The sequence below is a fragment of the Numida meleagris genome, chromosome 1 (assembly GCF_002078875.1).
Source record: "Numida meleagris isolate 19003 breed g44 Domestic line chromosome 1, NumMel1.0, whole genome shotgun sequence".
Taxonomy (NCBI): Eukaryota; Metazoa; Chordata; class Aves; order Galliformes; family Numididae; genus Numida; species Numida meleagris.
In genome coordinates this window covers 168,185,509-168,199,978 of record NC_034409.1, presented here as the reverse complement: position 1 = coordinate 168,199,978, position 14,470 = coordinate 168,185,509, and the positions used below count along the sequence as shown (strand labels likewise).

Here is a 14,470-nt window from a genome sequence, read left to right as displayed (position 1 = left end):
TTTATTAGTATTTCTGCAGGACACCAGGAATTTCACATGTATTAGCTAGAGATAGCTTTGCTCTTCCATCTTGCTAGGAATATTAAGCAGATATAGTTTATATCATGTGCCTTTTCCAATGATAAGGATAGTACCTTGTTAGGTACCGTAGAAACATTGGTGCTACGATTAAAAGATTTGAGGTTTTATTTTCAATGCATTTTAAGAAGAAACAAAAGTTGCACCAATCCTGATGTCTGAGAATAACGCTAGTAAATCTGCAGCCCAGATAACTTCTCTAGAGAAGTTTGCTGCCTGATGGGGGCCCGCATTCAGGACATCAAGAAGAGGATATCAGGTATGATAAAGCCAGCTGACTGCTATCCCCTCCTGGTCTTTTAAGCTAGGTTGCATGAGACTACGACCAGGAAATTAAAAAATATCAAAAAATGCTTTACATCCCTTGGTAAGATGATGAAAGGATCAGGAGTGCAGGTGGTATTCTCCTCAGTCCTCCCAATTGAAGACTGCCATCTGAGCGGAAGGAAGAGAATGGATCTGTGCCTATACTGGCAACTCTGCCTGCCACAAAGGTTTTGTGAACTTGATGATCCTTGAGGTCCCTTCCAACCCAAGCCATTTTATGATTCTATGATTCTATACATTTGAGAGCTGAAAAGAAGTACTGATTACATGTAAATAAATATTATTGGCTTTTCTCAAAACTTTAATTCCTTTTATTCACAGAGATATTTGGTCTCTTGGCTGTGTGCTGTATGAGCTATGTGCACTAAAGCATCCTGTAAGTACCTTATAATTAGATCAGTATCGTATTATTAAAAAGAAAGTGGAGAGCCTGGAAAATTTGTAGTAATAATGGTATTAATAGACTATTAGAATTCTTATTAAAGCATGACTGCCGGTGTTTAATTTTTTGTATGGTATCTGTTTTGTGCATACCAAAATACAATATATTATGTTGTATTTCTAGAACTTATATATGTATGTATGTAAAGCATATATTTACTCTTTAATAAGTATTATGCTTTTTCAAAAGGCAGGCAGATGGAAAGAATTAAAGCTAAATTGCAAGCTTAGGCTTTAGACATGTAATGTTGTTCATTGCTATTTGAAAATACCAGTCTATACTTGCTGAAGAATTTGAAACCCATATTTCCCCAGAAAGCATTTTAAGTCCTCAGAAGCATTTTCTTAAAGGGCTTATTTTGTTTGGAAGCACATCCATGTAAAAAGATAACTCAAATAGCATCTTCAGGAAGCTGTGCTGTCTTGAGCATTATCTGAGCCTCACGTAATCCTTGGCCTATGAATATTATGTGTAGAAATGAACATAGCAGAGTCTAATCCTAACAACAGGAAAAAGATCAGAATTCTGGGCCCAGTGGAAGATTACCAGGGCTTTGACATGGCAGAACAGCATTGACAGGGAGGGCAGTTATGCTGAGCTGAGATCAAGGGGATACTGCCACTGGAAAATTCCAGATTTCATAATACTATTACTTATTATGGATATTAGCTGTTTTGTTTTATAATGCTGCCCATTTTCTAATTTGAAAGCAGGAACTAGATGCTGATGTAGATAGCAAATGCAAGTGCATTTAGCAAATTTTGGTTATAACACCCTCAAAATATCCAAGTAAATAAAATGGTAATTTTAGAAAGTTGTTGCTTTCAAAACTAGATTCGCCTGTCTAAGGTCCTGAAGGTGGACTGGTGTTCACTTGGTAAGAGATCTTCTGAACAGAGAAGATTGAGTCAGCTGTGTTGCATCAGTGGTGAAAAATCTGGTTGTACCTTGTTTCCTGAGAACGCAGAACACAGAGGATAAGTTGTGTGAACTGAGGTTTTGAAGTTGGATGCTGTGAAGCCAGTATGCATGCCGGTCTCTGCTGAGCAGCTTTTGGCAAAATTAATCATGTTTATTTCTCCATCCCTGGAGATGTTCAAGTAATGTGTGGATGTGATACTAAGGAACATGGCTTAGTGGGCAACACTCGTGGTAGTTGGATGGTTGGACTAGATGATCTTACAGGTCTTTTCCAACCGTAGTGATTCTCTGATTCTATGTCTAATCTATCACTTCCTACCAGCAGGACTTTCACCTTTTTATTGTTTTCATTGATTAAGTTTGAAGGCAACAGTTTGCACCAGCTGGTGCTGAAGATCTGCAGAGGGTATTTTCACCCAGTGTCTCCCAACTATTCATATAATCTGAGGATGTTAATTGCTCGGTTGTTTAAAATATCTCCGAGAGATCGACCATCTATCAATTCTATTTTAAGGGAGCCCTTCTTGCAGAAGCTTGTTCTCAGACATTTGCCCCCTGAGGTGAGTACCTTGTACTGCTGCTTGCCAAGAGGAAAATGTGTATCAAAGTAGTATAAAACAGTTCTGTCAGATACTTATGTTGCTTATTGTTAACACAGGAAGAACTCAGTCACGCTGTGATACATAGAAGAAAGCCTTCAGGATCACAGCCTGAAGCCAAACCGATGCCGGGTAATGATAATGTTATTTAACATTGGTTCTGCGTTTGCATTTGTTAGTTAGGATATGGTTGATGGTGATAATTTTCACCTGTAGTCTTTACTGCATATTTGGATACAAGAGTTTCAGCCAAATCTGAAAATAAAACAAGGAGAGAAGTGAAATAGCAGAAACGTTCACCCTAGACAGTGTATCACTGTCCTTCCTGTTCAGGAAAAGAGATCAGATCATTTGCAGCACTCAGCTAGAAAAGCTGCTGTATAGTTCTGGTTTACAGAGGTCTCCCTTTTATTTAGTGTACTTTGCAAAACTGCTTAGTAAAATCCACTTTACGTAAGTGTGACAAATTGCAATGTTTCAAAAATATATCATTCTAAGAATGAAAGGCAGAATGCTTGGGAACTGTGAGGTATGATGAAATATGATGGAAGGATGTAAAGGAGTGTTTATTAACTCAGCCTATCAGTGTTAGGTTTATACACCCTACTATGGTTTTCCACTGCATCATATAGAGAGCAAAGAAAGTCACCTTTTAATCTTTTCTTTTTAAAAAGTTTGTAAGCTTCGAAGGAGAGTCCAGGACCAAGTTCTTCCAGAATCTGGAATGGTGGTACCTATCACAACACAGGAATTATTTCAAAGAAATGAATGGAAACCTTCTTCAGGAGGGCAACAGCTTCAGGTACTGTGCATCCACATTCTCATGACATTTAATTATCTTAGAAGATAAACTCCTAATGTTAGAAAAGGTCCTTTAAAGGTCCTGTTAAATTCAACCAAATGTCTGCATCCATCATCCAGAAGCCGTTAAGCTCTGTCAGGCCCAGTATTGACCCCTGGGGTACCTTGCTAGCTTGTGGCATCCAGCTATGTAACACCATCAGCTCTGAGTCCAGCCAGTTTTCAGTCTACCTCACTGCTCCTCCAGCCCATACTTGATCAGCATCTCTTTGAAGGTGTTTTGGGAGACAGCACCAAAAGCTGTTCTGAAGTCAAGGTAGGCAATAGCCACTGCTCTCCCTTTGTCTACCAAGCCAGTCATTTCATTGAAGAAGGTTATAAGGTCAGTCAAGTATGACCTTCCCTTTGTAAATTCTTACTGACTACTCTTCCTCATCATCTTGTCTTTTATGTGTCTGTAAACAATTTCCAGGATAAGCTGATGCATCACCTTGCCAGGCATCGAGGTGGGGCTGCTTGGCCTGTAGTTCCCTTCTTCCGGCTTTTTTTCAGCATAGGAATGACATCTGCTTTCTTTCAGTCCTCAGACACCTTTCATGTGTGTTCTCATGTATGTTCAGTTGCTTATGTGTTCTCTAGTCTGATCATACCAAGGGTGTGTCTTCCTTGCTCCAGACTCTCCCTGGTCCAAAGGCCCTGGGATTCCTTAAGACCACTCTTGCTACTAAAGACTGAGACAAAGAAGGCATTCAGTACCGCAGGCTTTTCCATGTCCTGTGTCACCAGGCATCTGCTTCACTGCTCACAGTTCTTAGTCTACTTATTTAGATGGTCTGATTTGGTTTTCCTGTTTTGTTAGACTGCCATACTTCTGGACACCATGCTCTAAAATTTCATACAATGAGGGACAATGTGTACACTTTCTGAAGTTACCTCTTTCTTAGGAATATTATTGGCAGTGGAAAATTTTTCTTCTTATATGGATATGAATCTGTATTGTGCATTAATCTGCACTATGCTATGGGTAGAGGAGCAAAACAGGGAGGAATGGTTAACATATTTACTAGCTAAGCAAGGGATCCTAAGATGCTTTTTGATTTTCAGTATTTTTCTCATACACCATGTGATGGTTTTTAGTCTCCCACTGTGGGAAAGTTCAGTGATGTCTTATTACATTCCTTTAATATCATGCAGCAGCATGTGACCTTTCTCTTCATTGTTCTTATGAGATGGAAGGGGCAGTCTTGTCGCAAATTAGAGATACAGGAATGCTGCATCACAGTAAGGACTTTGAGAAATGGGAAGCTAAGTCCCACATGCGCGTAATCAAAGAGATGCTGACATGAGCAGCACAGCGCTCCCCAGAAAGCATTAGTCTGCGTGCATACTGCCCCAAACTACGTCCCAGGTTCCCGTTGCTGTCACATGTCAACATAAGACTCTCCTGGAATTATCTCAGTGCTCTGGACTTCAGAACAGTGGTGTGGCTCGAGGGCAACTAAGATACAGGGCACAAAGCCCTGACTCGCACAGCAACATGGGCTGCTGTCTAATCCCAGGAGCTGATGGAACAGGGAAAAGGGAAAGACCACTGTAAGATTACATGCACCCTGTATGTAACAAGTTAGGAAGTTTGTGAAAAGATTTTGAGAACTTACACTAACTATACTGTAAACAGCTTGTATTACAATGCAACTCAGAATGGGGAGGGTAGGAAATAGTTCAAACTGGTATTGATGCAAACAAAAACAGTTAAATTAACATCCTTTATTATATTTTCAGCCACAGAGCTCCAGATTTAAGATGGCAGAAAGGCCAGAAAATATTAGAGTACATGGCCATTATGGTCATTACTATGATAAACTCGACAATTTGCAAAGGAAAATTAATGCATGTTATGACCTTTCTCGCATCAGCCAAAGAGCAGAGGAATACTATAAACTAAAAGGACAAATTGCTCCTCCACCCCCCCCACCTGACTGGTAAACCTTTCTCACTATTTTCTAGTAGTGAACTGTCACTCATTATTTTGAGTTATAAGCCTTCCTCTTTAGGTAGCACTATAATTATGGCTTATGTAATTTAATTCCTTCTCTGCTTGGTCTTTGATAATTTTTGCTTAAGTTTATTGTACAACATTGTAACTCCTGCTCCTCTCAATCCACGAGTTCCTTCTGAACGTATTGTCCTGATGTTTGAAATTTCATTATCAAAATGTCACCCACATCTCAGTATTTCATTGAGTGAAGAATAAAACACAACCTTTCTGTAGACTTTCCGACTATATCAAAGATAAACATTGTCTTCACATCAGAAACAGAAAGATCTAAAGAGCAAAAGCCATTCTGTACTTGAGGGGACAGAGTGGGAGGCAGGGCATGCAAATGTTGTTTTTCTGGAGAGTCTATATTTTGGTTTTAGATATAAAGACCAGTTCTTCAGAAGTCTGTGTATTTCAAAGCCTTTCTTTTATAAAGCAGAGGTAGAAACGCTTTCTTTTGAGAACGCCTGTCCGTTCCATGATCGACCACTTATTTTGAGGATCAGGAAAAATGACTTTATTTTCACTAACATTTTCACATACCATTTATCAAATAAACGATGGAGAGGAACTTTGGTAATGTAACTGAAATAATAGGAAAGACACCACCCAAAGAGCATGTTTTCTTTTTGCTATTATATTGTTGTTCTGTAAGTATACGTATTTTACCATACATACACATTCATGTTGTACAAACAGAGCTGGTAGAGTATTATTTGCGCAGAAGATAGAATCTGTGAAATAAAATGCAGCATGTGAACATCACTTTCTTTTCTCAGGCCTGCAGAATACCTTCAAAGGCGCTTTGAAGCCCAGCAGTACAAGATTAAAGTGGAAAAACAGCTGGTGAGTAAATACTGAATCACAGCATAAGATCTGTAAAAGAAACTGAATGAAAATCCAAAAGATGTGCTCGTGTCTTTCCAGTAGACTGTGACAGTGACAGGTTGAAAGTTCTGCTCTAGCAAGTTTGTAGATATGCTTTACAGTGGTCATCTTGGGGTTTTATTTTTTAATATAAAACTGTAACAATGTAAAATACTACTATGACTCTTACTTCCAAAAATACACACTTGCCTTACTGCACTCCTCAGTGGAAGAGGGAGAGTGAATCGAGTGAGCACTGAAGAAAGGATTCTAAGTGAAAATTCATTTGCTCTGGGATTTATTTGTGCATCCACAGGGACTGCGACCATCCTCTGCTGACCCGTATCATGACCAAATGCCGATGCAAAAAATAGATGGGGAGCATCTCAAAATGCATCAGCAGGACATGTCTAGAAAGAATGAAATGAAAGAACAGGTAAAAAAGATATTTTTCTTAGTTGCTTAAAGCTGTTTTCTTACACTTCTCAACAATAGTATTCTTTGTATTGCTGTTTCTCTATGCCTTTCTAATAAATATGCATTCTAACTTACTGTTGTTTAATAGGAGTACCTGAAACAGTTACAGAAAATTCGTGAAGAATATCACAGTAATATGAAAGAATTCAGATTAAGAGCAAGAGTACTCCAGGTAGCAAAGCTCAAATATACATGCAGTCATATTTCCTTTTCCTTTTTTAAGGTAATACACTTAATTTGTAATTCATATGAAAATGTTATAAACATGTTCCTTAGGAGAATCAAAAAGAAAAAGATAAAACCTTTCTGGTGAGGCAAGGAAAAGCTGAAGATCAGTCTGAAACCAAGGATACACCTGAAATAAGAGAAGAATCACTTGAGGTATGAGTACCATCCCGTAGTCTATACAGATCTTTTTATTCATGGTCTTTGATTCACTTTCTGGGACAGTTATGGAAAATGCTAAAGCCTAAATCTTAAGTGATATTTGTACCGCATATGAAAATATCCCTTGGTTCCCTTCATGAACATCCTGGAAAGCCTGTTTGGATGAGTTCAAATTTGGTTTGGTCATTTTTTTCCCCATTTAATTACTGGGAGGTATTTTTACCTCATTTCTTTTTGTGGTGTGTTTCTTTTCCTTCCTTTCTGAGTGAAAGAAAGAGGAAGCCACTCACAGGGCAAATCTTTATTAGAATTCTCTATAGAAGATGTATGAAATAAGACCTCAGAGTAGAACATGAATACTTTTCCTGTAAGGAAGATGCTCACTTGGGAAGTAAGTTACAATCGAGTTTTATGTGGATTTCTTATGCGAACAGAAATCTGGGACAAGTGGAAGGAAGAAGCAGAGCCAAAGATTTCCAGCTACAGGAATTCATCACTTCTTTCTCATCAAATACTACCAAAACAGCCACTGGAATGGAGTTTCAGAACTGTTCCACTTTTACGTTGAAATACTGCTGTGGTGAAAACCAGATGAGGTTTCCAGACCACATGTAGTTCTGCAGCAGTAATTTGCCTAGTAAAACATATGAAAGCATCAACTTGTCAAATTATATATCAAAGCACAAACTGACAGCTAATTTTGAAAGGAAAACAGCCCTGATATAGATGCTAGGATTCTTCAGCCAGAATTTACTTCATGTGGTGTAGGACTTCCTGCACTGCTGAGTAGCAGGGGGCAGATTTCCACTTAAAATGTGACAGACATTGCTACCCTACTGCGGCTGGAACTTGGGCCAAACCTGCCAATACAAGTAGGGTATTCTTCAGTGAGTAATGGATCCTGAATCTAGCTTTTTCCTTAAAAGAAATCACTTGTTGGGATAAGCTAGGCTGTAGGCAGCCCAAACCACAACTGGACAGAAAAGTAGGTTTTATGCCTGTTTGATATCACCTTAATTCATGGGCACTCTATCTCTGGATTCTCCTTCTCTGGGGATATTCAAGACCTGCCTGGATGCCTACCTGTGCAGCCTGCCTTTGCAGGGGGGTTGGACTTGATGATCTCTAGAGTCCCTTCCAACCCCTACAGTTCTGTGATTCTGTGATCTACTGGAGAAACTCCACAGATATTTCTAAATGTCTGTGAATTGTTGTGGCTTCACCTGAGGTTGAGGACGTGCGGACATACCCTAATAGCAGATCACTGATGGACCTCTATACAATCATTTGCTTTGCTTTTATGAGACATGCTCTAACACAGGATATGTAGAGGAGTAATTAAATAGCAGTTAGGTGTTATCAGAAAACAAGGTAATATGAAAACTGGCTAGACTTTGTACAGGTTTCGGTTATAATATTGATTTTCATCATTTCTGAAGTCTGACAGAATGAAATTACACAATGAATGGAATATTGTTACAGATATATATATACAAGGAAATCAATGACAAGATTTATTACTAAAACAAGTCTTTTTACATAAGATGTATACATATTCTGCTTCCAAATAGTTATTTGAAAGTTGCTGTTTTTCTCTCCTTCCAGGACATGGAAAAAAACTTTAAACAGGTCAGACTCCAGGACAGGCAAGACCAAAACAATTTAGAGAAGAAATACAGCAGAAAGGTACCCATACTTGCTATTTGTTTTGCCATTTTATTCTTAAATCTGTGCAATTCAAATGATTCTGTTATGCCACAGTAGCTCTGGAAATCAAGGTATTTGAGAATCAATTAAGAGTACTGTTTGCTAAGTTTCTGTGACAAGAAGAAACATGTAGCAGAGCTTTTCAGGTTTTTTGAGGGAGACCCCATTTAAATCTAATCTGATAGAAATCAGTCCCATTTGTTCATCTTTATATCAAACTGCTTGCCTTAACATATCTTTGTTGAACATTATTCTCTATAGCGCTTTTTAAATTGTAAAAGGGGGTAGGAAATGAATGGGAATGCACATTAAATATCAGGAAAGTTTCTGACCATAAAACAGTTCTGAAGTGGACTAAAGGTGGTTTGTGAAGTGTTGCACTGAAGCAGATTTTAATAATGGTTGAGAACCACGAGAACCAAGCCAGTGTATTACAAGTATTTGAATTAAATGATTAAATTAAATTATTAAAGACACCAGTGATATTCTAGCCTTCTGTACTGAATGCAGTCATTTGGAAATATCCATAAACTGTTCTTCAGAGCAATCTATTTTTGTCTTATTTGATCTTGTCAAGCAGAAGAAAAATGCTGCTAAATAGAAATTAGTTTTAGTAGAACGATGATTTTCAAGCTTGTGGTTCTGTATAAACTGTGTACCTTTAATCATATGTTTATATTTAATAATATATTTTAATGAATTTTGTGTATTTTCTTTAGGGAGGAGTAAAATTTGAAATTAACTTAGATGTATGTGTTCCTGAGGAAAACAGCATTCAAGAAGCAGAGGTAGGGTTCAGTTATATTCAAAGCACTTACATTAGTAATCTGAAATGGTGACAGTAGCTCCATTATGTAAGGTTTAAATGTTTTCATTACCATCTTTCTCTACCTCTGTTTTTTCCAGGTACGAGATAAACTCAACGAGATGTTAACGTTTGTGGATAGTGAGAATCTTGAAGACAAATTGTTGAAAGTTTATGAAGGTCCTGTGGACAGGGCTTTGGGAGAATTATCTGGATACCAAACAGGTATTTCATAGGGAAATTCAATACTGAGTAGGAATCCTGAAAACTAGTTAAGAGCTAGGTAAATTCAGTAACTGCAGGCTATAACAAGTTTACCTGATGTTTCTCTGTTACTTTATTATCTTATTCCATAACCAATATTATAACCCCTCTGAAATCTATTTAATAATGAAGTAACTTCTTCCTCTTTTTCTTCCCTATAGAGTCCAGTGATACAGGTGATTCTGAAGAAAACAGAAAGCATTGGCAAGCTGGAACACCTCAGACACTACTGAATTTTTTAACCAATGCTCATAGTTCACCTGTATGTCCTACTATGGCTGAAAATGAACTTTGTAAGAAAATTTTATGTTTTCCAGTGAGTAGAAGTAGGGAGCTACTAAAATTCAGCCAGACTGCTTACTTAAATACCTTTGCCAACTATTCCATGCCAGAACATTCACATGATCTAACAAACTTTCAATTGGAAGGACTTTGTAATAGTTGAGGTTATTTTTTGTGTTAAACAATACAAGGAAGAAATTGCTTTCCCCTCTAATATTGCAATCATGTTTTGCTGCTCATAAATAGAAAGAGCACAGTTTTATGAATCACTCTGTGACCTGGCTAATTTGCTGCCAGTCTGCAGCCAATCAACACAGCTTTCTTGGGCCTGGAGCTGATAATACAAAAGAACTATGGCAGTCTGTGGCCAAACTCATCCAAGAGTGTGGTGGTGTTCTGGTTTCCCACACCGCAAATTAGTGTTGTTACACATCACAAGTGCCTCCTTACACAGGTGTGATTGTGGTGCTGCTCCTTTTCTGAAGAGGTGAATTGCTTGTTTTCTTGCAGTACCAGTGCATATATTCCGAGGCAGAAAGGTAGTTCCAGTGACTGGTTGCTGTAAACAAAGGACTCTTCTGCATTCCTGCAGTCTCCCAGCACCCCAGATACACAGAAACAACCTGAAGAGTTTGCTTGGATAGTCAAGACAAAGCAGAATATTGTTAGGATGCCACTTCTTGTTCATTGCGCCTTAGACGATAGGCACGGGGAGCAAGAAAAACAGGAACTTCTTGGAAGCTTTTTCAGCTCCAAACCAACAAGTTTGAGAACAAAGACTGCTCAGTGAAGCTCTACCTGTCTATTCCAGGCCAAGTATGCTTATTACTTGGACATAAAAACTGGTGTTAAGAATTTTTTAGTGACAAACAGTCCAGACAGTCCAGTGTCACACAAAAGGAAGAAATCTATGTCAAAATTAGTTTAATTCTGGCAAAAGGCAGTGACAAGCCACAGTCATGATTTAGTGACCTGAGAACCTTCCTGTTCTTCAGCTGACCATGTTATTCTGCCTGAAGACATCACAGAAAACAGGAAGCAGTGGAAACAAACAGCTCCAGTGACACTCCTGAGCGTCTTAGCAAAAGCAGAGCTGTCTGATGATTCCTTCGTCCAGCTTGAGGAGGAAATAGGTAGGATGTCTGTTACTGTAAATTATACAAGGTTTTCTTCACTGTGATATTGTATCACTGGCAGAGGATCTGTGACAGGAACAAACATTTAGAAGCAGTTGACAAATGAGAAAAAACATTGGTAGCCTCTGCCAGCAGCACTATCTCTGTCCTGTAGCAGTGCAAGTCCTCTTTTAGGATGTTGCTGTTTTCAGTATCAGGGAAAACCTGCTTAGCAGCTATCACTTCATATATAATTCTTCATTTACTTGGATAAATGAGGTTAAGGTACTACTGACAAGATGGGAGATATCACAAACCAGGATCTAGCCCCTGCAACTGTTGAGATTGAAGAACCCTGTAAAAAACCTAGGTAAATATCTGTTATTTCCGTAGAACAGCTGTACATTGCAGTACGTAATGGCTTAAACTATGATGGTGACTGATTTGACATGGTCCATGCTGATACTGCTGGCACTGAAACTGATTTCAACTCAGTTACGCTGCAGCATGCTTTTCTAAAGTAACAGACTGCTTTAAAAATGACATTCACTTTGCATCAGCACGTAGCTAAAAGGCAGAGAATTTTCTACAGAAAGTTGCAGTAAATGTAGCCAAATGGTGTAGTTTTACACACAATTGCCAGTCTACTGAATTGGGTAACAGGAAGCCAAAAAAATTGTGTGCACCAAGTTTCAACATTTTTAATGCATGAGAAGTATCTTTTATTCACAACAGTGCAGTCAGCCCTCTCTTGCTAATTATGCATCGCATACATGCTCCAATGGAATAACAAGCTTTTTTAAAACTGCCCCATCCTGAATGGATGAGGCTAAATTCCCTTTCTGGAACTGGCTCTAAAGCTTATACATTAGGAAAAAAAAAAAAAGGAAAAAAAAAAGGAAAAGAAATTCAAATCACTTTTCATGAATGTCAGCAGTCCATAGGACTAAAGCAAGAATAAGGTCATGCAGGTGTTCTTAAGTGCTATTACTTTGATTGGTTATATTTATTAAAATACCACACTCTCTCAATACCCAGTTCTGTCCTGCTACACAAGCTGTCATTGTGGTGTACATTGTTACTCAAACCGACAGATTTCTGTTGGACTACACACAGAATTTTTGCATTATGTGCTGAAACAACAACTTTTATAATTGTTCTCCCACTTTTCAGATTGAAGTTGCCTTCCAGTCTTTGAAAGTGAGCAATTTTAGGGAATCATAGCTGATAATCAAGCAGTAATTTCCAGTCTTTCCCACACAGTGCTCTCCTAAGTCTTCCACTGAAAATAGAGGCCATTGTACTTGGTACTTAACCTACTAACATCAGATCTACATTCTTACTTACCCTTTATAGTCCTCAGGTTATGGTCTACAAACATGCTAGTTTCCACCGAGCTGAAGTTATAAACCACTGACGAAAACGTGTGATTGAGGATAACTGAAGTCAATTGAGCACAGTACTTACGGTGCTGTAATTTGATAAAAAAAGTGTTTATTTATTTGCTATTATTTTAGATACAATTTTATAATTAGCTAATATAAAGAAATTAACCTTGTTGCCTCCAGAAGAAAGCAAGGAAGACGATTCAGAAACATGTTCCTGTGTTGCTGTTGGTGAAGGCAGACTTGAGCCAAGATCAGAGGATGAAGACACGTAAGTCAAGCACACCAGAAGAAAAACTCATACCGCTGAAGTTTTCATGAAATGACAGGATGCATTGCCTGAAGCTCTTCTTCTCAGTTCTTTTAAATTCATAAATGAAGAAAACTTGTTTTACAGTCTGCTAATCCAACTCTCAACTCTGTAATTTATCTTCAGATGCCAACACTGATGTTAAAAATGTTAGGCCTAAGTATTGACACGGCTCTATCTTTTACCATATAGACAGTAAAAAATCTGGTGATTTTTTAGAAAAGAGGAAAGAAAGAGGTGAAGAAACAACTTACATTTTCTGTGTAGCTTCTATATTCTTTATGAAGCGTTTAAAAAAATCTCAAAGGCATTGAAACTAGAAACACTCGTAACAAAAATACATTTAATTAATAAAATTTTCTTCCTTAATTTACAGAAATTTTGAAGATCCTAGAGATGAACTGAGACATGAGCTGGAAGTGGTAACATCTTCAGCAGAGAGAAGCATAGAGTCTTCTGTGCTTTCAATAAATAAAGATCAAACTCATGAAGAAAGTACAAGCTTACCTAGCAAACTACTTGGGAAATCGAATGATGATTTAGAAAGTAACTGTGGGTCACTTAGTTTAGATACAAATAATGAACAAAGCAAGCAGCAGCTCCCTGGAGCACAAGAATGATTACTGTTTCAGAACAAAATTTTCCTGGAACCACCAACCACATCAGTAAAAAAAAACAGAACAGGTAGCTGACAATAAATTCTAGGTAAATCAATTGCTTTTCAACAGCGTTAAACAATTAAGATGTTTTTTTTTGTTATCTTTAAAGGAAAAAATAACAGACTACTGTTTAGATTATTACATGTTGATAAACCCTGATCCAGAATGTAATGCGCTTTTCTGATTAATCTAAACTACCTGGGACACCTCTGAGAACGCTTGCTCGGGCAACCTTCTAATTGCATACTCTGCAGCCAGTCAGCATATTTTATTTTCATAGACCAATCCATGTCCCATTTTCAGAAGCTTTTCCAGCTTTTCATAATCTCTTTGTACCACCAGTACACCTCTGTATTTCATAGAGTTTCATTTATACAGCACTGTCCGCACGTAGTACCTCCAACTCAGCAGATTTATGCAGCAGCAGTAAAAGGGCTTACTTGCACTATAAGGATTGTGCATTCCGGTTCCTAATAAAACATAAGACAGGGTTCCAATGGTTGAACATGGGTTTTTCCAGCCATATTTTTTTCACATACAAAATGTCATCAACCTAAAACACTGCTGTGATGGCTCAAAAAAAAACAAAAACAAAAACAAAAAAACAACAACCATGTTTCTCCATTTTGGATATGAAAACAGATGCCTAATATTTTAACTTTTTGTTCACTTGGTTCTCAGTGTTATAATAAGCATTATTTTAGGTTGTGAAGTTTGTATTTGTGTACTATCTAATTATGGTCTCTAATTTAGACCCTCCTATTCCCTGGGAACAGAAAACCTTTCAGTAGAGTAGAGCTAGAGAAATACCATGTCATACTGTATAAAAGGACATGAGGAAACAGCTAATGTAAGCATTGACAATTATGACACTTACTAAAAAAGCAAGCTAGCAAACACTGTATTAGAACTGCTGTAGGTAATGAAATCTCCATTCAACCCTATTTGAGAAACAGCTGCTTACATTTTTCTTCATTAAAAAATAACTGCATTTTCCTTTTCA

At 37.9% G+C, this 14,470-nt stretch overlaps 1 protein-coding gene and 1 long non-coding RNA gene across 8 annotated transcripts in view; one reads left to right on the top strand and one right to left on the bottom strand.

The window, feature by feature from the left end:
• The window catches only part of NEK5 (NIMA related kinase 5), a 23,891-nt gene extending 9,421 nt beyond the window's left edge, over positions 1–14,470 (top strand). For all 7 annotated transcript variants that reach the window (XM_021376894.1, XM_021376913.1, XM_021376885.1 and 4 more), the window contains 16 exons: positions 727–781; positions 2,128–2,328; positions 2,427–2,499; positions 3,042–3,169; positions 4,951–5,150; positions 5,989–6,055; positions 6,393–6,512; positions 6,642–6,725; positions 6,830–6,934; positions 8,546–8,626; positions 9,367–9,435; positions 9,554–9,677; positions 9,878–10,009; positions 10,994–11,131; positions 12,682–12,769; positions 13,185–14,470. In XM_021376894.1, the coding sequence (XP_021232569.1) occupies positions 727–781; positions 2,128–2,328; positions 2,427–2,499; positions 3,042–3,169; positions 4,951–5,150; positions 5,989–6,055; positions 6,393–6,512; positions 6,642–6,725; positions 6,830–6,934; positions 8,546–8,626; positions 9,367–9,435; positions 9,554–9,677; positions 9,878–10,009; positions 10,994–11,131; positions 12,682–12,769; positions 13,185–13,428 (1,909 nt within the window). In that variant the 3' untranslated portion in view covers positions 13,429–14,470. The remainder of the gene's footprint in view (positions 1–726; positions 782–2,127; positions 2,329–2,426; positions 2,500–3,041; positions 3,170–4,950; positions 5,151–5,988; positions 6,056–6,392; positions 6,513–6,641; positions 6,726–6,829; positions 6,935–8,545; positions 8,627–9,366; positions 9,436–9,553; positions 9,678–9,877; positions 10,010–10,993; positions 11,132–12,681; positions 12,770–13,184) is intronic.
• On the bottom strand, positions 6,395–10,987 carry LOC110388107. The gene is made up of 3 exons (XR_002432784.1): positions 10,449–10,987; positions 6,856–6,908; positions 6,395–6,486 (listed from the first exon to the last, which is right to left on the bottom strand). It is a non-coding gene; the product is annotated as an uncharacterized LOC110388107 (long non-coding RNA).